Raw genomic sequence first — 24,738 nt, 5'->3', positions numbered from 1 at the left:
TTTTGGTTTTCCGACAGACGTAAAGCCCTCACTACCGTACATGCGTTGAGGCACCCGATATAAGGTTGGGAAAAAAACTCAAGTATCGAAAAAAACCATAAGCATATTCAATCTGGGGATAGTCGGCTGGTGCAACAGCGTGCTGGCGATTCATAGGCACTGAAAACCGAACATCGAGCTCAACTTGATATTGGTTCCGCACGTGTGTTCTGATGTCTCGGTGGATCCTACAAAAGAGCCAATTGTTGATAACGGGAAAAGATTTCTATTTTATGAACAAGTAGGCCACCGTTCGTCGTTAAGTAGCTCAGGAAAATCGTAAATTACCTCCGAAATGTTTCGCTTCGCGTCCAGATGGAGTGTGGGGTTAGTAAATTCGTATAATATCATTTGAGTGGCTGTTTGACTAAAGCGATCAGGCTGCCATACATAGACTCAGAGACTTGACTGAGGAATCCGTAGTGAAACTTCAACAAAAATAAGATAGTGTAGTTCGAAGAAGCAGAAGGGTATCTGGTAGCACATGAAAGTGGCTACCACCTTTCCATGATAAGATCCACAAGTCGTAACCATGCGAATCCTGTCTAAATTATGTCTCAAAATACCCAGCCTCATAAACGTAAACGGACAAAGAGCTCATAGGAGTGGGAAGTTAAAATATATAAATACTGAGTGGTAGGCAAACGAGGACATACCACACATAGGATGAAGTTCTTCTCCCTCCTTTGCTTGAGTACCATCGCTATTGCAACACCTCTCGGGAGTAGGCAATCCCAGCCTCAGGGGATTGATGTCTCGGGTTTCCAACCGAACGTCGATTTTAATCAGGTTAAAGCGAATGGCATTTCATTCGCGTTCATTAAAGCGACTGAAGGCACTAGTAAGTGATCACAAGAATACGTTGAAACGTATTGCAACATCTCTCGTTTAGCCTTTAGGAGCGACACATTCAGTAATCAATATACTGGAGCAACTAATGCTGGGATCATTCGCGGAGCATACCATTTTGCGCACCCCGATAGTTCTTCCGGTGCTGCACAAGCCAACTTCTTCATCGATAATGGAGGTGTGTCAGCCATTTATTCGATTTCGGGTGAGCTTGGACTAAAAGCTTCCAGGCGGGTGGACCAATGACGGTAAGTTATATCTTGACCTTGAATGGAAGGTCAGGATTCAATTCTGAGTAGGAATCACTCTCCCTGGTGCCCTTGATATTGAATGTAAGTTGCGCTGAATAAGATAAAAAGGCAGCGACTTTACTCGTTCAAAAAAAAAAACCAGATAACCCAAATGGGCCCGAGTGCTATGGTCTGAGCGCATCCGCGATGGTTTCCTGGGCCAAGGACTTCTCCAACACATACAAGGCCAGGACGGGGCGGTAAGTCAAAAAGCAAAATTCACTGCTTACGCAAAATCTCATAGACGGTAATCGTTTAGTGCTCCCGTTATCTATTCCACTACAGATTGGTGGACAACCTGTACTGGGAACAGTGCTGATTTCGCGGAAAACCCATTGTGGATCGCTCGTTTCGCGTCAAGCATTGGTACTCTTCCTGCTGGATGGGAGTAAGTCCAATGTGAACCTCCATGCCTAATGCCTAGGAAGTCTTACCACCCGTCATAGCTTCGCCACCTTCTGGCAATTTGCAAACTCAGGACCTAATCCCGGCGACCAAGACCTTTTCAATGGTGATGCCGATGGCTTGAAGCGGTAAGTTGGACAGTAAAGTTACTAATCAGGTTATTGACCAGCTTTGGCACAACTAGTATGGCAACTGGATCTTAATCGGATTCTATGTTGAAGGTGATTTGGATGATTATACGTGATAGCTTGATGTACACATCAGTTCCGCTTTACTTTGAGACTGTCTGAAGATGTATGTCCTTTCTCGAAACAAGAAGCCTGGCCTTGAGGAGAGCCGACAGAAAATTCCGTTCAGGTCGCTAAGCTAAAAGAATCACGAGCTGCAGAAATAACGTATTTGCGAATTCCCACGCTCCTCACCTCCTTACCACCATCATGCGCGGTATGCGGCCTCGTCGCCTCCCGCCGTCCACGACGCTGACGACTGCCTAGGCCTTGTTGCATACGAAAATGACTCGCAGAGTGACTCTGAACAGACCCCCACTACTCAGAAAGTAAGATTACTCTTCCTCGATTGAGACGGGGTAGGACCCTCCTGCTCGCTGTCACTTGTGTTCTGTTTTGGACAGGATCAAGAGTTGAAGGCTAAACTCTCGACAGAACGTGAGTTTTCTGCGTCGTACAAGACAGTCATCTTCCATCTCTCAAAATTCCAATAGCGCGACCACAAAAATCTCAGATCGTCATCAAGCGACCGAATAGTATTCACAGGAACCACCTCCGCATACCACCCAGAGACAACGTCAAAGACAATATACCTGGACCATCATCTCACCTACACCCCTCAGAACCTTCAAGTGAGATAAAATACTCTCCAGAGTCGCCCCAAGAAGGAATATCGGATGCACCTCTCTCGCCTGAAGATGAACTTTCTCAAATCCGAGCCTTATTAAGGCCTCCTCCAATATCCGGAGTAGAAGACTGGGGAATACCTCCCCCATCTACTGAGCCATGTAGTCCCGCTATTCAGGTACTTTTATATATATCATAACTGCCCTTTTCCGCGCTTACCCAAAGCCTAGACCAAACTCGCCCAATTTAGTGCCCTCAAGCATGATCCTGTGAACCCAAAACACTTCAATGACTCCCTCATGTCGAATCGTTCTTTCCGAAATCCGCATCTTTACGCGAAACTCGTTGAGTTTGTAGACGTTGACGAACGTGTCACTAATTTTCCGAAGCATATCTGGGACCCTGAAGATGTACAAGAAGAATGGTTCGCTGATAAAATTGGTGGGCTTTTAAAATTGTTTTACTCGACTATTTTTTTTTCTAATGTACAAATTTCTCTCTACTTCGTTACTATCCGACTCGTTTGGCACTGGGATTGGTCTCTACCCCTCATGGCTTTCGTCACGTTAAACTCGAACACTCATCGACACAAATTCTAATGTTTGTCACTTCTCTTTCCGTGTCCATAAACAATTCAAAGCCGAACGACAAAAACTTCGCGCAGACCATCAAGCTACAACTCAAATAACCGGAAAAAGATCTCAGATAGCTTTTACGTCGTCATCATCGTCGTCTTCAATGCCCATTTCGAATCCGTCGCCAGCGATTTCATTTCCCAAGAGGGTACTTGGAGGAGAGAAGGATAATAAGAGTCTTGGGTTTGGTCAATCATCTGGTGTGTTAGGAGGTGGGAAGAGACCGAGCAGGTTTCAACCGTATAATCAGAGCCAACCCGATCATACTTATGCAAGAGAAAAAGAGAAAGCTCGCTATGGATAACCATCCCATCATTTGTCTATGTGTGTGTTCGTAATATACTAGATGTAACGTTGCCAGCTTGCTTTCGAGGATATGATATTTGGCGGAATATTAGCGGCCCATGATAGATGGCAGATATTCGATGTTGGGTTGTTGCATGTTCTAATTCATGATACGCTGCGCATGCGAATTGATAAAACATGTATCGAATTGAAACATTAGATGCGTACTTAAGGGCCGGTTTATTTATCACCTAGATTCAGTTTTACACATGACTACGGAGGACATTCCGCTCGTTGCAGATATAATTGTGAATCAATTACACCAAATTATAGCTTGGCACTAGCATTATTCACATTCCCAGCATAATAACCATGGAATCCCAACGGAATACATTTATCCATCTCAGCTCTAGCAATTTCCGTCATATCCTTCGCATCCAAAACAACAAGCATACTCTTCTGATTAACCCCATCCAAGACTACAGACAAAACCACACCATCGTCTTCTGCTTGTTGCTGTTGAGCAATGATACCATCATTACTTGGTCGAGGGACGAAGATCGGTTCTCCAGTGGTATATCCCTCTGCACCCCAAGTCTTTTCAGTTTGGGATTCCATGTCCAATTTGACAATTTTGTCGGTGAATACTCCGGGAGCATGTCGTTCAGCTCGGTGAGTACCATAAGCATAACGATAAGGAGAATAATAGAAATTGGGATGAATAGTTGGGAGTTCGATATTAGAGAATGTGAAAGCGAGTTCCGCGGGGTTGGTGGGCAAGGATTTCGTATCAGAATTGATAGTAGTAGTAGATGAAATGTTGGAGAGGATGTATCTTCTTGCTTGAGGCATTTCTATAGATTTACCGGTTGGATCGACGATACGCATGTGGTCGAGATAGAGCATGTCGAGAACGGCGTTTGTTTCGTAAGTTGCGATATCGATTGTGATGTCATCTTTGGACGGGTCGATTTTGGAAGGAGTTTCGTATGCGTTGATGGTGTGGAAACTGAAGAATGTAGGCGCCTGTTGTTTTTGATTATAGATCAGGTTTTGGTATAGAGAAAGAGGATAGAAGGATAAACGGACCTTGTATTTAGCGACAACACCACCGCGTTCTCGAGAAATGACGTAGAATAGAGTATCCCTGTTTGGATTCCATTTCTGGATAGAGGACAAGACGTTCTTGTTTTTGAAAACAGCGAGGCCATTTCTAACAAAAAAGAGATCTTTAGCGCACAATCACATAAAAGCAAGCTAAAGTAAAGAACATACTGTCCGTAGTCAGACTGCCACACACTTAAAACCACATATTTCTTCGTCATCGCGAATGAATGGATATACGCCATCGGTGCATCGGTAATCTCGGCCAAAATATCTATTTTGGCTTTCTCTCCTGGTTTTGTGCTTGGTGTAGCTCTGAAGACTTTGTAACTACTTGAAGTTGAGCCAAACTTTTGGACGTAGTTAAAGTGTTCGCCTGTGGAGGGGTCTCTACAAGAGTGCGCGGCACTGAGGTGACCTGCGAGACGGGGATCAATACGGGCGTAGGTCGTTATTTCGAGTGGTTCAAGAGTTTCAGGATCGAGGATTTGAAGCCAATTTGAATCGGTGGCGGCTACAATATAACGGAGTCCAGTAGCCGATGACGATTTTGTATTATTATGTGAGGATAGTCCAGGAATGTTAGGCGTCAGAGTTACGCTGACATTCTCCATATCTCGACCCGGCTGAGATGGTGTATGAGGATTATCGGAATGGGGTGCGTAGGTCGTGAAGAATTTCTTGAATAATTCTTTGCATGGATCTTGTTGGTTACCAAAGGTACTGCCAGGGGTACGACCGGTTTGTTGAATGTAGTCGATACGCCCATCGGAGGACGACCGATTGGAGTAGTATACTTCGCCTTTAGAAGTAATTTTGAATCGATGATTCATCCCCAATCCATCGAACCAATGTGAAACGCTGACTTCTGGCTTAGGGCTTGCATCGGTATTAGCTGTGGAAGTCGGGTGAATACGAAATTGGCCGGGACCGGTGCGATAGAGGGAACCAGAAAGCCAGGAAGGTATTCGTCCCTTGATAGGTAAAAGTACGGGCTCGTGCTGAGGTGATGCGTTTTCGAAACCGGGAGCTGCCCAAGAAGGTTTAGGTGTGGACATATTGGTTTGTGCTATACGCTGGTTTCTGTGAGGCTGTGGCTCCAACCGGGTTATAAATCTTATTTTTCCCCGATGGTCCATGCTGACCGACCGGGCTGTATCTGATCCCGTCCATCGGCCATCGGAATTCTGGCCTTATGGGGTCCGAGAACTATCCATTCCCATCCTGTTTTCACCCTGTTTTATGCGTTAAGATGTCAACGAGAAACGAGCAACTTACGCAATTTCAGAAAGGAGGAAATTCAGGCTTACTCAAAAGTTACAGCGGGTGTAAAGTGAATTCTTTTGGGGGGGTCAAAACACTAGACACCAAAGTCATAGCGTGAACCTTTCTGTTTCTAGACGAGATATTTTGCCACAAACTTTGAGATATGTCCGGATTTTCCGGTAGTCTCCCCACCGAAACCCCATCGAGCAGCCAACGCATGATTTGGCGCTGAACGGAGTACAAGTTCACCCGATGCACATGTAATCACATGGCTGATGCGAGTCCCCTCCAATTCCCCTCTGAGAGTCATCACAGGGTTGTGATGTGTTCATGTTGGCCATGTCGGAAAAACATATGAAACGTTACAGGTTGATACAGATGGTTTACAGGTTTGTAACGTGCTTTATACGCTCTTGATTTCATTACGCGAATAAGGGAATCTGATCAGTGGCCAACATACCATCCTCCAGTGTTAATTGCGGCCTCGTCCACGCCCTCTACCTCCTCGTCCCCGTCCTCGGTCCATAACACGTGCGCCACGCCCTCCTCTTCCTCGAGTGTCTTCCTTTTTGCGACCCTTGGGCTTGGGCGCATCATCGACAAGTAAGGTATCCAGTGGCAAAGCATCAGGAAGCGTAAAGTAACGGATGTTGTTTCCGCGGATAGACAAGCTATCGAGAGTCTGAGGTTCGCGATTGCGTGTCGTCATTTTCACAGTTTTGAGATGGGTGTTCATTTGCATATCCACACCTAGATAAGCAAGTATTTCAGCAAAAAGATTACATACGGAACAAGCGATATTGCGCACCTGTTATCGTGCCGTGCACTAAAGACCCATTTTTGAGTTCGACCGTCACGGTCTCATTGTTCAATTTCATCAAAAACCTGAAGGGAAAAAAACCGGACGTCAGTTTGCATTCATTCTTCTTGGTAAGATTTTTGATGAAAAAGAGACATCTACGCCGATCCAAACACAAGCAGAAATGAATCTGGAACTGTTCAAGCGACAATAACACCAACTAACCTCTTGACGGCCCAGTTGGCCCTGCCACCTGCAGAGAAAAGACGGGACAAAGGATGGAGATATATACACACCTAACCAACTTCATTTTGAATGTTCTCGACACAGATAGTTCTAAGACTTATTTTACCAGGTGGAGGGACGCAGGAGGAAGATTTGGGAAGTAGACAGTCGAAACTTCGTCGCCGTCGTTGTCTTTGGCGTGCTGCAGGGATGGCCGTACGTCGTTGAGTCGGAGCTTGAAATCGTTTGATGGCAGAGGATTTCCATATCCGGTAATTCCCATTCACCACCGAGGAGAGTCGGAAAGACCAGGCTTGCTGTGTTCAAGCTGCTGTGGAATAATGCCCTGACATTGTTCTGCAGTGTGTTTCCGACTTTCTGGTAGACTCCGAGCATATTTAGCCCGACCACGCAATCCCAATTGACACAGGAGCTCTGATATAGGGGTCATGTGAAAATCACGTGCTCGACGCGTCGCTCCTGTGTTTGCGTTGTCACTGTCCGCCTCAGCCGCCCAACACCGCCAACTCCTCTCTCTCTTCATATCGCTAGCCGGAGCCTCGAGGACGTCGAGGACGATGGCGCACAGTATCAAGATCGCAGCCCGCCTCCGACCTGCACTACCAGGAGAGATCACAGACGACAACATCTCCATTCAGCTTGCATCCAACGAGTCAACCGATTCAGCCATGAAGAGTAGTCATATATCTGTTCTCAATCCGAGGGATATCACTCAGATTTTCAAGTTTCCGTGGGTCTTCAATTACTGGCCGGATAGTTTGTCTTCTTCCTCACCCGCAACCATAGGTTTCCGAGTTGTTATGATCATAATTCAACTCAAAAAGAGATTTTTCGCAACGACGTAGAACCATTATTGGATGTCGTATACAAAGGCGTCGTGAGTCCTTCCCTATTTCTGACCATTCTTCGCACTCATTCATCCTTTCAGACGGTAACCATATTCGCCTATGGTGTTACTTCCTCTGGAAAGACCCACACCATGCAGGGTACGAAGTCGGACCCTGGTATTATTCCTCGTACGGTCCAGGTCTGCCTGTTCTATCTTGCCTTGCCCGGCCGTTCTTTAACTTGGTTTTTCTTTCAAGGCCCTCTTCGGAAAACGGATCCAATACCCACAATATAAAATCTCTTTTACCATGTCATACATGGAGCTCTATAAAGACGAGCCTTACGATCTCCTTGTGACCCGCGAAAATGTACGACCATAATTAACTAAGATTTTCAAGCTTGAAGTCTCATTTCCTGCTTAGGCCCCTAAACTCCCCGTCAGAGAGGATGGCAATGGCATGGTATTTGTTGCAAACTTGTCCTCTGTGCCGATCGCGTCTGCGTTAGAATTTGACCAAGTTTACTAGTGAGTCGACCCGCTTTTATATATTAGAGCCCATATTGATAAACTTGACTGCTTCAGCCAAGCAACTAAGAATCGTTCCATCGGGGCTACTCTGCTCAACCGTGCATCCTCCCGCTCACATGCGGTTCTGACCATTGAGGTCACCATGTTGGATCCCTTACAACAGAAGAGTATGGGCTTATTGACTTCAATCGGTTTTAGCTGATGTACTAGTTCAGCGGTGACTGGAAAGATCAATTTGGTAGATCTCGCTGGGTCGGAAAACAATAAGGTATTCCTTACCCCACTCTTTCCTAAAAAATCTTTTGACGTGCATCAGTTGACTGGAAATGATCCCTCACGCATGGCGGAATCGAGAGCTATCAACCAGTCTCTCAGTGTTCTCGGTCAAGTTGTACATGCTCTGAACCAAGGCGCCGTGTGTCTTTTTCTTTGTATCCATATTGTCATGGCTACTTAACGAGCTTCAAATTCTAGTCACGTATACCATATCGCAACTCTAAATTAACACGTCTTCTCCAAGACGCGCTCGGCGGCTCGTCCATGGGTTTGCTGATCTGTAACCTAGCTCCTGGCACTAAATTTAGACAAGACACACTCAACACTCTCAAGTTCGTCTTCTTTGTTATTTGACATTTCATTATTGTCATGACATAGTAACCTATCCCACGTAGCTTTGCAACACGTACAAAAAACGTGGAGAATAAACCTGTCATCAATGAGCGTGGTAAGCGCATATGCGTCATCGAATCATTCTAATTTGCTCTAATGACATACCTGTAGACAATCGGCTGACAGCGAAACCTCATTTTGCAGCTCCACCAGCACCGAAACCGGCACCAACAGTACTTCAAACTATCCACACGGGCGCTTCGGCGGCTTCTTCTTCAGCTGGTGCTGCAATTGCGACGAGACGCGCCCGCGCCTCCCTTGGACCGAGCGTTCCTAGAATGCAAAGACCTCGTGGGTCGTCGATTGGCCTTAATAATAATGTTGCCGGTTTCCAACGGTTTGCACTTACTGGAGGGAGAAGGCTAACCGAGACAATTGATGAGAGATCTTCGATGGCCGATTTCGGAATGAGGGGTATGACAGAAAAAGATATCGAGGATAAGGTGGGTAGTTCATGCCCAAAATTTCCATTGTCTTCCCTTCTTTTCTGCCTACGCAACCACCACGATTGAAGCGGGTTTTTGCTCTTGGATTCTTCGATCTCTGAGAACTTTTCTTGGTTCGCTTCTGTCTTGGCAAAATCGCTTCTTGGCACGTTGTCGTTGCGTGGAAGTGGCTTGTTGGCTTAATTTGGTATTCGCCTCGCGAGACCGATCTTGATGAGTTCGAGTCAATTCGTCTATTTTTTTAACTTGCCGAGATCCCCTATCTCTCGCCCGTTATTATCGTGATGGTGATTGGGTGAGGCTACCATACCGATGGGTATTGCCAGCCGATGGTGTCAGGTATCGGCCTACCTTAATTCATGTCCGGTTATTGTTTTCAGCGCTGCCTCTCATTGTTTTAATTATCTTCGGCGGTCTTATAACATCACTATGTCTTTTCGATTTTCGATTATTGTCTAACCGGTATGATCTATTTTTAGATTACGAGGGTCGTGGAAGCAGAGGTTGCTAAACGTTTAGCGGTTGAGAGACAGAAAGATGAGGAGGAGCGAAAGGTGAAGGAAGCGAAGGAAAAGGAGGAAGCTGAGAAGAGAGAATTGGAACGGCGGAAAGAGGAAGATGTGCAGGCTACACCGACGAAGAAAGGAATGCAGTTACCGATACCGTCGGGTTTGTTGACGCCTTTATTGAAGAAGCATAGGGATTTGGATGATGAATTGCGTGCGAGGTTGCATGATTTAGAGAAGAAGCTGTGGGTTGTTTTATTTCCCCTTTGTTCCCCTTCGGACTTGGAATCTTCCTGTTATTTGATGTCGGACTAATCTCATACTTTTAGGGAACAAGGCCAAAAGGAAACTTCATTAGCAAGTTCCCTTTCACCGATTTCTAAGAAGAAGACTGGTAGAGCTTATGTGGCGCTTGCTCGAGCTCATTCCGAGAAGTACGAATGTCTTTTGTTTATGAGATATTCTGAGATTATGCTGACCGCGTAATGCTATAGGGGAAAACTTGCGGAGGCTTTGGAACTTTATCGCCGAGCGGAGGCTTATGTGCCAGATAATATCAAGCTTAAAGAGAGGTGGATACTGTTTATTATTCAAGTCTTTCTTTTGAAACTCGAAGACGAGCGACGGCGTATTCCTCATTGATTCACATTCTCTCTTTTTTCTTGACCCCTTTCACATTTTTATTTGATTGATTTTGATTTATACCCATTTAATTTTCGGGTTATTATTCCCTGTTCCACGGTCATTCCCAAAATACCCCATGCGTCCCCGCTTTATGCTCGTCCTTGATGTCTCTCGTCATCTATAAAATCGAATTCACAAACTGATACGTCATAACCGCACAGGATTATTGAGATTGAATGGGCAGTTCAAAATAACAAAGAATTTGTACCATCGCCGAAACCACCGAGAAGGGAAAGGAAGAAGAAGAATAAGGGTAGAGGTGGTGGCCGTGGTCGGAAAAGTAGTGGTGTCAATCCTGAGACAAGGTCTAGTATGGCTGGTGTGGGCGTGGGATGTTCGAAAGAGGAGGAGGATGGTGGGGATGGCGAGACGAAGAGGGATGGAAAGGGGATTGGTGGTGATGGCCCTGAAAATGGACTGAAACCTAGCGCTTCTCGGGGTCGTCATCATGGGCATGGCCAACATAAACTTGGAACGATAGCGGAGACGACGGAGTTTGGCCAGGAGATCACTAATGCTGCGAATAGGGGTAACTCGATGCCGGGATCATTCTTAAAAGTAAACAAACGGCCGTTTGGTGATGTTGAGGAAGGGGATAGGGATTTGAAAGATGGAAGTAGTCGACATGATGGGTTGAGGGCTCCGATGAAGAAAGTGAAACTTGAGGAAGAAAGCGATAATGGTGGGATGGCAAGTGAAGACGAAGTGGAAGGTCATATACGGGGAGAATTCGCTTCTGCACAGAGGGGGAAGGCTTTGAATAAGGCGGCATGAAATGATCATGAAGGGGGTGGGCAAGAGGACTTTTTTTATTTTTGGTATAATGTTTTTCAATTCTTGGTTTCGTTTTGTATGATTCCCCACACGCTCGCATTCGTATCGGCTGTAATATTTGATGGCACTGTTTGATTAATCTTTTTTCCCAGCGTGTTTTTGGTCAAGGTCTTGTATATATACCTAATTAACCAAGTGGTTATGGTTTTACGCGCTGGATTGTTCGTGTTAAGTGAAATCTGAAAATTCCATTGCATCATAACGCTCATATACTGTATGAATTAGTACTGCATAGTTCCCACAGGAGAAACCTCGAAAGGCAAGCCAAGAAATTACTTCTTTTATGAACATTTACGTGGCTCCTTTCATGACCGCCGGCCGTGAATTGTACCTTGTGTTAATATGTTTGCCGATGAACGGTGGGCTGCATTGTAATTAATTTATAATTGTCTCTGTATCGCCTCCTTTCAGATATGGGTATGGGTCTGCCTCCTGAGAACTGTCATTGTCCCAGGCTCCTTTTCCCCTTGACACGCCGCGCGCCCAACACGGTACTATCAATGATTCGCTCATGTTCAGTAGTTTGGTCAGTCACGAAAGCTCCATCGTCTTGGCCTGCGGCTCACTCGAAAAAACAGGGCATGGAATGAAACCTAGAATGAAGCCTAGAAGGATTGGACTACTGATCACTGATAGTAAGTTCCGAAACTACATTTCCATTATAATCCAATGGGGAACACGGCGAGAAGATGTGCAGAATCCACCCTCGGAATTTCGCATTAGCTTCTTGACTATTCTTGACAGAGGGTACGCACTAGAGTATTTCGCTTCCCGCGTGGGTCTTTTTTTGGGGGAACAGCTTCATTATTCATCTGAAGCTCCTTTTTATTCGGTAGAATGCATGTGTTTTTTTTTTGTCGATAATATACCACCAGGGTTAGCTCAATAGGTTGTTCAATGACTCGATTACGGGCCAGTAATATCTGCATTGAGATATATGGCAAGAATCGTGTTTCAATCGCGCTAAGTGGAGTTGATGAGCGGTCTAGGTCGGCTTGCTCTTCTCCTCTTACTCGGTCGTCCCTTTAGGGTCCCATCGACGTTTCGCATAGATCCCCTACCAAACATTCTTCACGCAGTCACTGGCGCGCTACAGTTGGAATGATGATGTTTATATTAGTAGTCGTTCCTCGAACGGTTCGCTATCGTTTCGTGTCTAAATTCCGATTTTTGTCAAAGTTGTCGCTTTGCCTTCTTCAAGAATTTCGACCGACGTCAATGCCATGATTCTTCGCTTATGTACTCTCCCCCACTTATGAATGGTTTGCTCTCAGAGATTTGGTGCGTCATTTACGGTGTATTGCATTTAATAGTCAATTTCTTTCGTTAGTATCTATTAGAAAGAAAACTAATGTCCAGTCGACTTATCTACCGTCACCTACCTACTAAAAATATAAACTGACAATTTTATCATTTTGAACGATCAACCGAGCTGGATTTTAATGAGCCATCACGATTGTGTTATCTACAATGGCACACAACACAAACAGCAAGTAGTTGAGTCACTCAAACCCCATTCATGTACCAGGTTTACAAGTTCCTGCCCAAACTACATCTCATGTAACCTTCTCCGCGTTCTAGTTTCGGCAACTACAGTAGGTCTCTTACAAATAAGCACAGTCCGTGAACACACGAAAACTACCCATGAGAACTGCATGAGAATACACAGTCCTTATTAGGCCATGACGACAAAAATAGTATGACCTATATTGTATTTGTCGCGTAAAACAGCCAATCGTATGTTGTCTCTGACATAGAAGCCCCTCGGACACGTTGGGAAAACCCCACACTTATCAAATTATATACGCTGCGGTTTTCACACAGCCCATTTGATCGTTGGACGCTGTACATAGTGGGGCTTGCTAAGCAACTCTAACTCATCGCTGACTCTTTCTACACCCATTCTTCCTCATTTCAATCCTTACTCTCTCGAGATATGTCGGCTGTATTTACGATTCCGTTAAATCCGTTGGAGAAGAGGGCGAGGAATCATGCGCTCTTGTGTGGCATTGGGTTCCTAATATTTTTGCCTATCGGGGTGTTGGTTGCCAGATATACGCGGACATACACTAGAACGTAAGCAGGATTTTTCAGGTGCTTTAAGCTTCCTGTTTCTCTCGTTTCGGTTGTGCACGGCCCTCCGGTGAAGAGCTTATGTAGATCCGGAGCGCGCGATGCATAATATTTCATCATGGCTCGTCGTGGCTTTGTCATTCAAATGCATTGTAGTCGAGACTAACGTTATTGTAGGTGGTTTGGGGTGCACTGGGTCATGCAGTTTCTCATTTCCGGTCCAATTATCTTTGCTGGAGTGGCGTTAGGATACATGACTGGGAATGACCTTGACCTTGAACCCTTCAGCGACCCTCACCAGAGGGTCGGCCTGACATTGCTTATTCTCTACTTGGTGCAACTCCTTCTAGGAGCGGTGGTTCATTTCGTCAAGCTCCCATCCGTGTTCCACGGGCACAGGGCTCCACATAATTACCTACATATTGCCGTTGGAGTCACCATCTTCATATTAGCTGCCTATCAGGTTCGTGTCAATATTCGTCACTTTATGACAGGCTTCATTGCTTGGAGGAATGCAAAATTGCAACTCTGAAACGTTGTTAACCATCGTGTCGGTCTCATCTACGGTGGACAACGTTTGTCTTTTGAAGGCCCAGGCTTTATTCTACATTTATTGGTTCTATTTTAAGAATTAGCTTTGGCGTTTTTGGCATTCGAGGCACTAAACGTTAATTCACCTTTGTCCCTTCTCAGGTACACTATGGACTGTACACCCAATGGACGGTCGCTACGGGAGGTTTGCACCTAGTCCCTGACTCGGCGAAGCATGCGTGGTTGGCACTCATCATTGTGAGCTTCAAAACTTGATTAAAATTTATGCTTAATCTGGGACTAACGATTCTTCCATTGGGGCGATATTAATAATAGATATTCTGGGTCTTGTTTGTCCTGGGGTTGGGGTTCTTACCTAGACAATTGAAGCAGGAGAGTCAGGCCAGGTCAGATGTGAAGAGGAAGGAGCCGGAAGATCGTCTAGCGAAAGAGGAGGCTTTGCCCAAGTCAGGTTAGCAGTAATAAATAAGGAATCAATTTATATACACCAGATAGAACGGTTATGGAATACAGAGAACGCAGTCACGGAGATATAGATACAGTCGATGAGACGTATGGTGCTACAGAGGAGGAGTAGGAAATTTTCAGAAGACTAATCACGAGGGGAAAAATTCTCTATGGATACTTGATTTTGGTTAAGCTTCAGCGGTGATGAAAGTAGAGAGTGATCACAAGGCAGCCAATGAAGCTGCCCAAAAGATATGTAGTCCAGGATCAGAATGGTGATAACGAGGATCAGAAGGACGATGGTCGCAATCAGTTGCGAGGAGACGCTGCCACTGGATGTTTCGATGAATAATGGTCGTCTAAGAATATTGACCAAGATTCGGCTGACTGGAATTTCCGTTACCCCCAGTGAAATTCATTTCGCTGGTCCAATGAACACTAGATACAGAAGCGGGGGAAGAATCCGCGTTTCCTTGGCCATAGGTCATCATATAATGCTGGTACTGATCCTGCCTAGGACCACCATGAGACAAAATAGCCTCGGCTGGGCTATCGGGATGGGAACGACGTGGTGATACAGATTGACCATGCGCATCATAAGAGGAAGCTAGAACCATCCCTTGAGCATAATGAGGTTGAGGGTGCATGGGAGGAGCAACCGGAATCGCTAGTCCAAAAGGGATAAGCGGAGAACTGGATCCAAGGAAAGCTGGGAAAGGCCTATCGAAGAATAGAGCACCGACCAAGAGAGAACTCGAATTCTGCGCCGGATAAATGATCATGCCAGCACCACGAAGAGCAGGAGTCCCCCATGGAACAATAACGACCTTGATATAAAAACTTAAACATGGAATAAAACTCTCAGTTCATGATATTGAACTGACCGTTTCATTCTCGTATAGAACTCGGGATAGATTACGGAACATGATTTCATTGGCCGAGTTAAGCCTACTGTCCCGGATGTGTCGATCAGCCATGAAGGTGCACATTGGGGGATGGTGCTGGTCAATGTGTGTGATAACCTCATGCAATACCCTCTTCTCGTGTAAGACGCGTGCAAAGAATTGCGGGGGCCAATCACGGACTCTACTGCGACAGAGTCACATCAGTGGTGCACACGGCACGGAAAATCTCATCGCACCTATCACCGTCGATCTCAAGCGCAGCAACCCGTACGTCCTGACTTCCAGCTCTATCGGAGGGTCTGGTGCCGCTGACGATGAGACTGCCTCGCCATGGAGTAACAGGGGGAGATAGTAGAACTTGAGACTGGTCAACAGGAGAGGGCACGAGCGAGTGATTAGTGGGTAGGCGGTAGACCATTCTGGAGATGTCGGAGAAATCTCATGATGTTTTGCCTTTAACTGTTCTGGCGAACTAGGTGGGGAAAAAGTTGATGAATTCAAACTCAGGGACAATTGTGCACCATACCTTTCTAGGGGACCGAAAGTGATGCCTCAAAGGTACGCGCCTGCCCTTGAAGTTGAACCAATAATCATGGTTTGGCGGGGTACTCGCCCAGGTTTGCATAATCAACCTGACTTTTCCATATGGAGACACTGTCCCGGAGGATCGTGCAGTACATTTACTGGTGGCTTAGAGACGGGGATCTACGATAGGGTTTGGTAATGGGTATAGAGATTACTCAGGAAGACGGATCAGGACAGATCTTACGTTGCATTCCAACGAGACGCTGAAGTCGTCACCTTATTGCAGGACGTATGAAATGTGTTTGTACCTGTGACACCAAGGCTAACAGTAGTTGACAATTAGGCGGTATTCATACTTGGTTCATGCTGTAATCCTGGTGATACCACTGAGTTTTGAGGGGGCCGGACTCATCGTTTCCAGGGTCCAATACAGACAGCTGTATGGGCGAAAGCCGGATGAGAAGCCACAGGGTCGAGCCGATAAGCAACCAGAACAACGAGGTTCGCAAGTAGGGTAGCGCAGGATAGAGTTTCAGTCATTAGTAGCTCGCTCATCATGCATCATCGGTAGTTCGCTTACGCATGTTCTCTGATCATCTCCCAGGAATCCTACAAAACGCAGGCTTTAGAGCTAACACTAAGCCATATATCTATCTTTCGAGTGAAAACGACCAAGGGGATGGAATTTCGATTTTGGAAGATGTCACGCTTGTTACCAATCGGCATGTCGGAGTCTTAACATTACTGATCGCATAGTGGGTAGACCGGGGTACTAGTATAACCACCCTTACAACTCTTGATCGATCAAGACATCAGAGCCGAGTCCGAGTATTTACAGTAAGTATTGAGCGAACTACGACGTTTGATAGTATTGGTAGGATGGTTTCCAGATATTCGGAGATAGCCTCGTAGTGTAGTGGTAAGACTCAGGGCCGCCGCAGCAACGGTCCTCGGCGCTCGCCCACGTGCTTTATAGGTGACCGACAGCTTCGCAGTGTGAAAGGGGGTTACGAAGACGACTGACAATACTGAGAACACTGGCTGGAGAAGATGGATCTGCCAATGGCGGAACAGACCACGTTCCAGCCATGTGGCCTGGCCAATCGGGACAACGTGGCCTCCCGTGCTCCGCATGACAGGAGTCCGACGGTTATTGTGTAAATAATTGCATGAATCGAGTCGGTAACCTTTCGAGAACTCGCTTCCTTTTGGTGACACAGCAACGATCGTCATCTAAGTTTTCGGCTGCCTTTCTTCGCGATTGGTCACCGGTGTAAATCCTTGCTTGGGCGACCCTTACCGTAATATTCAGAACCTTTCTATTTCACAACCATTCAATTACTTTTTTCGAACAGGACTGCGGACGCGACAATTCGAGACAAAATGAACTTCTCTCAATGAATGGCGATTCTTTGAGACTCTTTCTGAAAGCACCCCCGAACCAGTCAGCCGAACTCCTGAGATATATCACTATCCGTCCCCATGACATTATGGATCTTTACCAGCCCTTCGCGAGAGCTCTTGATCCTGGATTTTTCGTCATTGGCGCCTGCCATTACATATAGTGCACCTGATAGCGTGGTGCCTTGCCTTAATTGTACTAACCTGATCTGATTTATCTCAGACTAAAGCCAAGACATTCCTGAAGTGCAACGGAAGCTTGGTATGAGTAATTGAGGATGAGATGATGGTCTTACTTGAATTGGATGCAAATGTTTCGCGCTCCCGACATAGACCACTTATCGTCCGAGTATCGATCATTGGAAACTCGACCAGAAAAGGATTCCAGGAATCAGGATGAACTGTACAGTTGAAGGAAATAGTTTTCACTAGAATTTATACTTCACGGTTCCATGCCTTATAAGGTTGCCTGAGTCTGTGGCGCACATGCCGTTACAAGCCAACAAACAGACAGTGGAGATTATGGTACGAGAATTTAAGCATCGGTTCCTAATCCGGCAATCTATTGAGGGGGACGCTTTTTCTAATTATAAGCCTTCTGTCCCTCAGTGCTCACAGACTTCTAGTCCGTGTCTAACACCCCAAAGGAATTCCGTTGGCGTATTAACAGCCGAATTACCACCAGACATCTGACCAGACATACCGCCCCAAAACTGTTTTTTTCCTGCGGCCTTGTACTTGTTCTTAGCTCAGCTACTGTAATGGCTCCATACAGACTCCATGTGGTATTATAGGACGTTACCATCGGTGCCCTGACGGCCTACATATATCTATTATTGAATCTGTGGGAGATGCTGTTAACATTTTTCACACCACTGTTTAACGTTCGACATAATTCCAACTGCAGTAGGTATCATCGTCCCCGCGAATCCAACTGATGACTCCGTGAGGCTCAAGGTCACGGTAGGATATTCATCGTGAATTCCGCTCCATTTTTAGGTCACTGGCAATACCCACTAACCTTTATTGAAGTGACACCGATCAAGATTTGCTCTAACTCCATTAGGCTGGCAATAATTTACCGAATGATTGTTTTCACTTCCACAGATTTCGTGTTACTATGCTTTCAACACTAACGAGACTCGGCACAGTTGCGGCACACAAACTATTGAAGGAGTGATCTAAGAGTTTTATTTACTTCCTCTGGTGAAAATCAAAATGGCGGCTTAGATCGCATCGATCCTATTTTGTGAAGGTACAGATGATAATCAAAACGCAAACCGACTCACCAGCAGGGAAAGATCGCTGAGGCCAGGGTCAGGAAGGCAAAATGTGAATTGCTTCGGAAGTTCGCCTAGCGTTACCATTGCAAACATATACATGTCTCAATACTTCGTAAGTCTCTCAACACAGAGTCGTAACTATGGAACTTTGGTCAAAAGAAGAAAGTTGAAAGGTCGTGCCTTGCGAAAGTACCGGATAGTCGTTCCTACCATGGAGATAGGTGGCCTGTGTCATGAAGAAAATTCTCGTAGAAGGTCTGGCAAGTAACCAGGTTTAAAAGGCTGCATTCAGAACCCACAGGCTGATGACCTATGGATTAGCTCGGATATGTAGGAACCCAAAAAGCCTTGGAAACAATCAGCTCAACCAAGGTCACAATAAGCGTCTGCGTTGGTCATCATAGATCTGGTCACTCAAAAACGGAATTCTACATCAAAAAAGGAAGAGAATGTGGACGTGATTCGGTGTCCTGATGTTTCTCTCAAAGGGACAATTAGCCTCCTGCGTATGCGCAGAACTTCGTGGGAGCAACAAGGGACGCTTACGTGTTTCTGTGACGATTTCCTTGACGGCATCTGCCACGAGCCGCTAGCTTGCTGCTAGCAAATTTTTAAAACATTCGCTCGGGTCATGCTGTCATGTAGCCACATAACAATTTAAAATTGCGCACCTGGACAGCTTGTTATTTGCTTGTTATCATACTTCAGAAGCGATCAAATCCCCGATTAGTCGTGTTCCTAGATCAGGATCACAGAATTCCTGGGTCGCCGTCATAGTGTCAGCCAAGGTCAACCATAGGGCCAACATGGGCCCGGGGCAGCTTACCTAATCACCGTTACTTCTGAAAACGACTTTAATTCTCACAATTAAATTGTTCCTTAGAGGAAATTATAATACATAGAAACAAAACCTTGACATTTTCATCGAATCCGTGCAATATTCTTGATCTCACAGATTTTGTTATCTACATGCGTGGTATATCAGATTAGATAGAGATAAATCAGAATTCCGAGCCAATTGCTCTAGATTTCGAATTTTCGAATTTTTAAAATCAAATCATATTTCGACTTCACAGGTATAGGTAAATCGGTATTAACTATTCGCCGCCCGGCTCCGCCAGCCCCGGTCACTGACTTAAGTGCGCCACTGCCCAAAGTGGCGGTGATTATGTGAACCACACCACATCGAAAAAATCTGTGGTCTTCGATGGTGATTCACTATCCCCGTTGGTACTCAGCCTACGCCGTCCTCAAAGCGAGCATGCTCCTTGGCCGGTGTTAGAAGACTATTCTTCAGTATTGATTGTTATGGCCAAGAACATCTCCCACCTTGATGAAGTCACTATTCGGGACTCAATTCTTTTCAGAATAGCAATCACCTACTATAATGTTCACACAGTTGTTATTGGCAATCCCATTGTGAGAAAATCCCGTTAAACATTCAAGTGAATATTGGCTGAGAGATGCAGGGTAGTTGCAGGTTTGTCGTGCTTGGATATTCAAACATGAGCAATTTCGATGATGCAAGGTTGCATTTGGTAAACATGAAGTAAAAGAAGATCAGAATGCTGAAAACTCTTTGGAGCGATCGAGTACCAGTATTGAGTCACTCTTACGCCCGACGCCCAATGGACGTCCCTGATATGTATCCCAGCCGGCAACCAGAGAGAACGAAAGCGGACAACCACGTTACAATACAGTACGGTATTCTCGCCAATTGCTATGGCTGTATTCAAGACTGCAATCGTCGATCAACTCTGGTTCGGCCGCATCAAGGCCAAATGAATATGGTCGCCTGGAAATCTGGCTACATAGTATGAAAAAGGAAGGACAATGGACAAGCTGCCATTACTTCGTGCCATGAAAGAGACATTCCCAATGATGTTTGATACTTCTACTTTCGGCTTGCATCAATTGCTCGATTCTGATTAGTGCTTTTTTTTTTTTTTTTTTTTTTTAAAAAAAACCGAAGGTATTTCCCTGCACCAAACGGCGCCAAAAGGCCGTCCTGCGACTTGTTAGACCAAGCCCTCTCTCATCAAGTCCCTTCACAAACCGCCGCTTCTGCTTTCAACGGAACCAAGAAAGATTCGTTTTTGCAGCAGTGATAGTCCATAATTTGTCCACAGGTACATGTTTTATTCATGCTCCGGCGCTCTGAAGTCACTGACAGGGCTAATGTCACAGGGACGTGATAGGAACGTCTATCCTGGACCATTTGTGCCTATTTGTCACGACCCTCGATATGCCATCACTGCCGTATCACGGCTGGAAAACAAATGGGGATGTCAAATAGATTGAATATCCCGGCACCCCAAGGTGGAGGATGTACAACAGCTCGCTCCATGACTCGTTTTGACTCTGCGAATTAATTCCTGATACACCCCCTGTCCCAGGAACCTGACCCCGAACTGGCCAAGTGTCCAAAGTCTTTTGGAAGCCAAAAGAAAGCACAGGGACTGCGAGTGCGCAGTTATATCACATGCCTCCACTGAGTAGTGATTAGCTAAAGATCTCTGTATAATGGCAGCCTTCACTCAAGAAGCGAACGCAAGATCTAAATAAGTGAGACAAACTGTAGTTTGAACCAGCACGAACTTATAGGTAGCTTTGAACTTAAAGTAGGTGGTCAACCGTCAACGTCCTATGGCTTCTGTAATAATCCTTGATTGCCCCAGCTGTCAATTTACCATCGAATCTAGGCGACCTTGTTTACTACATAGTATGATTCATTTGTAGAATCAAATCATGCATGATAATCATTTGGCGACGTGTCCTCAAAGTCGGAGGTTCTTCTTTCCCTATGTTAGGTTCTCTGTTTGGTTCTCCGGCAACAAAATGGGGCTTGATAATATGAATGAAAACGGTGAAAAGGCGGAGAAGTATTGGATGTTTATATCAAGCATAATTTATCGATTATAGTAATCAGGCTGAGTTGAATGCGATCATTACAGAGGGAAGCACTGTTGCCGAAAACATGGAAGGGGTGCCTAATGCAAAGGACATCTCATACTACACGTTATTCACGTCTCGTCGAAGTCACCAAGCGGGCTGGCCCATTTGGCACCAGCGCAAGTAACGCTGCCGGGACAGGGTATCCGAACCTTTTTTTCTTCTTTCTCACCACCACCATTGTTTGTGTTTTTGTGATATCGTATAACTACATTATACAAGTTAATTTCCGTCCTTTTCGCGCTGTCCTGTTATGACATAACTAACGACATAATACCCGGAGAAAGAAATCTGACTACCGTGGCTGAATCAAGCATTAAGGGATTTGGGGACACATGTCCAAGCCCTAGACTTCAAACGTGGGCGATGATTCTGAATCAATCATATTGATGGAATCGTCGAAAACGTCTATTTTGGTCGCCCCGGTGATACCTCCCAGAGGATCGCATGGAGTGACGTTCATCACCCCTATTGAGGGTCACCTGTGGAGCACGAATGTATGTATGAGAGTAGCACGTTGTCTCCAATTAAAATCCTGGAAAAGCTTGATCATGAGCAGTGGCGAATTGAGTTCAAGATGTTTCATCTTTATGTCTGGGCATTAAACACCTGTCAAAGTCACATATGCATATTTAATTTAAGAGGCTTTACGAGCGCCCAGAAAAGTTTCATCGACAGAACGGACGAACTCAATTCGCGGGAGAATTCTTATCTTTACGATATGGAAACTGAAATGGAGAATATATGAAGTGAAAACAAAAATCTCGAACCTCTGATCAGAGATTTGGAGAGAGGTCAAGGTCCGGTGGACGATTCATAGACATTCACCCATTGCTTGGCGAACATAGTTGGTCGAGGGGTCATAGAGCGCATGCATGAGTTCAGGTACTCCCATAACGTTGACATCTACCCTTTGGACCGTTTTCATGCTAAACAATCATTAGTACCCCGTTTCACAAAAGATGGACATGAGGTTACCGAGGCTCAAATATCGTACAGGCATGTCGACGGGCTGCCGAAACTAATTATTCCTCGCTCTCGATAGTAAAGCTGCAATTAAACCAGGCGAGTCGTTGGTTTGAATATACGTGTCCGTAAGTTCAGATAAGTTACTATCAATTCCAGACACGTCTACGGTGGCAAGTTGGTGCGTGTTGGGCAAAAATACCAGGGTGATTTCGACAAGTTTGTTCCGCTCTACTTGGTACGCAAGGCGAACCTCGTTATCAGAGACAGACTCTGATGTGACTAGGCCTCGAAGGTCCCGATGAAGTTGCAATGACGCTGTAAACCTAGAAATAATATCGTTCAATCATTGTAAACAGCACGCCTGAAGACATTTAAGAAGCGTACCATTCGTAGAGTGGTTCTAGGCGAGGGTCATCTTCTCTGACATCCGCAGCCTTGATTTTGACTAATTTCTCCGCCTCTGCACGATTCGCGCGCGCGCGCTCCAATTCGACATTGCCCGTCTTGACTTCTTCCTTGGATTTCTGTAAATGTTTTCGAACAGCTTCTACCTGGTCGCTAAGTTCTTGCATCTCTGTTATCTGATCTTCGGCCTTTTGTTCAGCTGTTGCGATCGTCAACCGAGGCTGCGGATGAGTTTGTCGAAGACGCGTAAGCTTAAGGCGAGTGTCGATAATCTGTTGCGCAAGTGCAGCAGATCTGTCGATGATAGCTTTGGCTTTATCATAATCCTCTTGGACGAGGGGTGAAAGAGTACGAATGTTGTGATGCAATTCAGCCAAACGTGTCTTGGCCGCTTTGAGTTCTGCTTTCTTCTCCCCGTTCGTAATCTCTCGTTCTTTGATATCGGCAGCAGTGACAATGGGAGCGTCATCAATGTCGCTGACGATAGACTTTACATAACGATCTTTGGCGTTTTGCTCGAGGAATTGGAATTTGAGCTTTCGCAAGAATTGCTACGAATATATAGGTGAGCAACAACGCGTTGATTCAGTTGAAGAAGACCTGCAGTTTGAGCGACGAGATTTGCCGAGACAATGCTTGGATCTCGGTGTTCGGAGCCCTCGAAATCGATCCCGGATTCCTCAGAGTTAAGAGTGCTGAATTCGATGGGATTCCGGAGGAGACGAAGGTTGGCATTGACTTGATCAAACTGGGACTTTATATTATTTGAAGCTTGGAGTACCCGTTCTTGTTCTTGTTGAAATTCGAGAGACGGCCTGCTTGTCATCGTATAGGACTTAATTAAAGACGCGTCGGTGAGAGGCAACTTTGATTCACGTGCTGAAATAAACAAGCATTATTACGTAAATTTAATTATCGACCTCCCTTGTGCTCATGATTAACAAAAGAGAAGATCGCTTTGAAATTGAAAGAGTCTCTTCGATGGCATCTTGACTCCAGATTTCCATTGGCACCAACGTCTTTTATTACATGATATATCCATTCTCCGATAACTTTCTTTGGTGCCATCAAGTATTACTTACACGCCCGGTCGCTAATCCTCGTGAACGTTTGAATCGTTGAAATCGTTGAGGATTTTCCAACTGCAAATATATTCTATTCTCCTATTGAAATTTTTCAAATCGTCCTCGCCTGTGTACTAATCAAATGGCATTGTACTTTCGTTTCTCCTGGCTGTGCCTCAAACGATGCTATATCTGATATATATACAGATGATCATGGTTCGCTGTCGTGCTTGTTACGGGAAAAAAATCGACTCTGCTATATGCTGCTATACGAGTTACTTAGGCTGGTCTAAAGGAGAAAGGCGACGATTCCAAAATAAATCAAAGCTGGTCTTGTGACCATGGTTGTGTGGCGTCGCGACTCGCGACGCCACACTCGGCAGACCATCTACTCAGCATTTTCTGATACAGGCTCTTATAGTTTCTAGATACTAAGGCAGAGAAAACCCATATGCGGACAAATCTTTATGACGCGGCGAGAGGGTTGGGGAGATCAAGCTGAGTGGAATGTGTCTGGGAATGTCCGCCGATTCAGATTCAGACTAACTGACCGCTTTAGAATTAAAAATACTACCAACTCCACGTTTTAGGGTCATGAAGCTGAAGGCCTGATGTAGGATCATAGTACCCCAAAAATTGCTGGTTCTTCCCTCGTTGCTCATAAAAAAGGACAAGGACACTGTACGAAAAGAGGACGGACACAATAGCCCTGCTAAGCGAACCAATTGCCAACCTACGATTGACCTGCGATTATCATTCTAATAATATTCCTGGACCCACAATGACACCTGGTTTGATACCATGTGAGGAGGCTGACCGGTCTCAGACCGCAACGCCACACAGTGAAAAGTATATAAAGCCTTCCCCCCAGCTAACCTTTTCTTCACAACTCTT

At 45.4% G+C, this 24,738-nt stretch overlaps 8 protein-coding genes across 8 annotated transcripts; 4 read left to right on the top strand and 4 right to left on the bottom strand.

Annotated features, from left to right (window-relative positions):
- Positions 1 to 705: 705 nt before the first annotated feature.
- On the top strand, positions 706 to 1,786 carry AGABI2DRAFT_120008 (hypothetical protein; the record flags this gene model as incomplete). Its single annotated transcript, XM_006463117.1, has 8 exons — positions 706 to 880; positions 932 to 1,066; positions 1,119 to 1,136; positions 1,188 to 1,220; positions 1,282 to 1,378; positions 1,438 to 1,566; positions 1,625 to 1,711; positions 1,768 to 1,786. The coding sequence occupies 8 exons, from the start codon at positions 706 to 708 to the stop codon at positions 1,784 to 1,786; spliced, it is 693 nt and encodes a 230-aa protein (XP_006463180.1).
- Positions 1,787 to 1,993: 207 nt separating this feature from the next.
- AGABI2DRAFT_194089 (hypothetical protein) lies at positions 1,994 to 3,567 on the top strand. Its single transcript, XM_006463116.1, has 6 exons — positions 1,994 to 2,027; positions 2,078 to 2,139; positions 2,215 to 2,248; positions 2,305 to 2,615; positions 2,668 to 2,878; positions 3,111 to 3,567. Exons 1-6 carry the CDS (start codon positions 2,021 to 2,023, stop codon positions 3,374 to 3,376), a joined length of 891 nt encoding a protein of 296 aa, XP_006463179.1. The 5' UTR covers positions 1,994 to 2,020; the 3' UTR covers positions 3,377 to 3,567.
- Positions 3,568 to 3,684: 117 nt separating this feature from the next.
- On the bottom strand, positions 3,685 to 5,519 carry AGABI2DRAFT_207832 (hypothetical protein; the record flags this gene model as incomplete). Its single annotated transcript, XM_006463115.1, has 3 exons — positions 3,685 to 4,383; positions 4,447 to 4,570; positions 4,633 to 5,519. 3 exons carry the CDS (start codon positions 5,517 to 5,519, stop codon positions 3,685 to 3,687), a joined length of 1,710 nt encoding a protein of 569 aa, XP_006463178.1.
- A 680-nt stretch (positions 5,520 to 6,199) lies between these two features.
- On the bottom strand, positions 6,200 to 6,614 carry AGABI2DRAFT_73218 (hypothetical protein; the record flags this gene model as incomplete). Its single annotated transcript, XM_006463114.1, has 2 exons — positions 6,200 to 6,477; positions 6,536 to 6,614. Coding segments are annotated over 2 exons (357 nt in total), but the record flags the coding sequence as incomplete, so codon positions are not given.
- A 654-nt stretch (positions 6,615 to 7,268) lies between these two features.
- On the top strand, positions 7,269 to 11,416 carry AGABI2DRAFT_194086 (hypothetical protein). Its single transcript, XM_006463113.1, has 15 exons — positions 7,269 to 7,502; positions 7,559 to 7,649; positions 7,701 to 7,799; positions 7,858 to 7,968; positions 8,023 to 8,126; positions 8,184 to 8,296; positions 8,345 to 8,397; positions 8,446 to 8,544; positions 8,604 to 8,737; positions 8,801 to 8,853; positions 8,910 to 9,241; positions 9,724 to 9,995; positions 10,080 to 10,184; positions 10,245 to 10,322; positions 10,596 to 11,416. Exons 1-15 carry the CDS (start codon positions 7,330 to 7,332, stop codon positions 11,206 to 11,208), a joined length of 2,430 nt encoding a protein of 809 aa, XP_006463176.1. The 5' UTR covers positions 7,269 to 7,329; the 3' UTR covers positions 11,209 to 11,416.
- A 1,788-nt stretch (positions 11,417 to 13,204) lies between these two features.
- AGABI2DRAFT_73740 (hypothetical protein) lies at positions 13,205 to 14,148 on the top strand (the record flags this gene model as incomplete). Its single annotated transcript, XM_006463112.1, has 3 exons — positions 13,205 to 13,344; positions 13,519 to 13,804; positions 14,035 to 14,148. 3 exons carry the CDS (start codon positions 13,205 to 13,207, stop codon positions 14,146 to 14,148), a joined length of 540 nt encoding a protein of 179 aa, XP_006463175.1.
- A 400-nt stretch (positions 14,149 to 14,548) lies between these two features.
- AGABI2DRAFT_207824 (hypothetical protein) lies at positions 14,549 to 15,663 on the bottom strand (the record flags this gene model as incomplete). The annotated part of the gene is made up of 3 exons (XM_006463111.1): positions 14,549 to 15,167; positions 15,225 to 15,424; positions 15,465 to 15,663. 3 exons carry the CDS (start codon positions 15,661 to 15,663, stop codon positions 14,700 to 14,702), a joined length of 867 nt encoding a protein of 288 aa, XP_006463174.1. The 3' UTR covers positions 14,549 to 14,699.
- A 6,419-nt stretch (positions 15,664 to 22,082) lies between these two features.
- On the bottom strand, positions 22,083 to 23,614 carry AGABI2DRAFT_207822 (hypothetical protein). The gene is made up of 4 exons (XM_006463110.1): positions 23,385 to 23,614; positions 22,760 to 23,331; positions 22,385 to 22,698; positions 22,083 to 22,335 (listed from the first exon to the last, which is right to left on the bottom strand). The coding sequence occupies exons 1-3, from the start codon at positions 23,604 to 23,606 to the stop codon at positions 22,428 to 22,430; spliced, it is 1,065 nt and encodes a 354-aa protein (XP_006463173.1). The 5' UTR covers positions 23,607 to 23,614; the 3' UTR covers positions 22,083 to 22,335; positions 22,385 to 22,427.
- Positions 23,615 to 24,738: the final 1,124 nt, after the last annotated feature.

This window comes from Agaricus bisporus (assembly GCF_000300575.1).
Source record: "Agaricus bisporus var. bisporus H97 unplaced genomic scaffold AGABI2scaffold_8, whole genome shotgun sequence".
NCBI classification, from domain to species: domain Eukaryota; kingdom Fungi; phylum Basidiomycota; class Agaricomycetes; order Agaricales; family Agaricaceae; genus Agaricus; species Agaricus bisporus.
The sequence above is the reverse complement of the archived record's forward strand: the minus strand, read 5'-3'. Positions and strand labels throughout refer to the sequence as shown.

Bases quoted from the DNA above. Each gene is read 5' to 3' on its own strand.
- AGABI2DRAFT_194089 (XM_006463116.1), top strand. The intron at 2,616-2,667 runs GTACTTTTATAT...CCCAAAGCCTAG, and splicing joins CATGTAGTCCCGCTATTCAG to ACCAAACTCGCCCAATTTAG. The intron at 2,879-3,110 runs GTGGGCTTTTAA...CAGACCATCAAG, and splicing joins ATGGTTCGCTGATAAAATTG to CTACAACTCAAATAACCGGA.
- AGABI2DRAFT_194086 (XM_006463113.1), top strand. From the start codon at position 7,330: ATGGCGCACAGTATCAAGATCGCAGCCCGCCTCCGACCTGCACTACCA. The intron at 8,545-8,603 runs GTGTGTCTTTTT...TTCAAATTCTAG, and splicing joins ATGCTCTGAACCAAGGCGCC to TCACGTATACCATATCGCAA. The intron at 9,996-10,079 runs GTGGGTTGTTTT...TCATACTTTTAG, and splicing joins CATGATTTAGAGAAGAAGCT to GGAACAAGGCCAAAAGGAAA.
- AGABI2DRAFT_207822 (XM_006463110.1), bottom strand. From the start codon at position 23,606: ATGACAAGCAGGCCGTCTCTCGAATTTCAACAAGAACAAGAACGGGTA. The intron at 23,332-23,384 runs GCAGGTCTTCTT...ATATATTCGTAG, and splicing joins CAAATCTCGTCGCTCAAACT to CAATTCTTGCGAAAGCTCAA. The intron at 22,699-22,759 runs GTACGCTTCTTA...TATTATTTCTAG, and splicing joins CTAGAACCACTCTACGAATG to GTTTACAGCGTCATTGCAAC.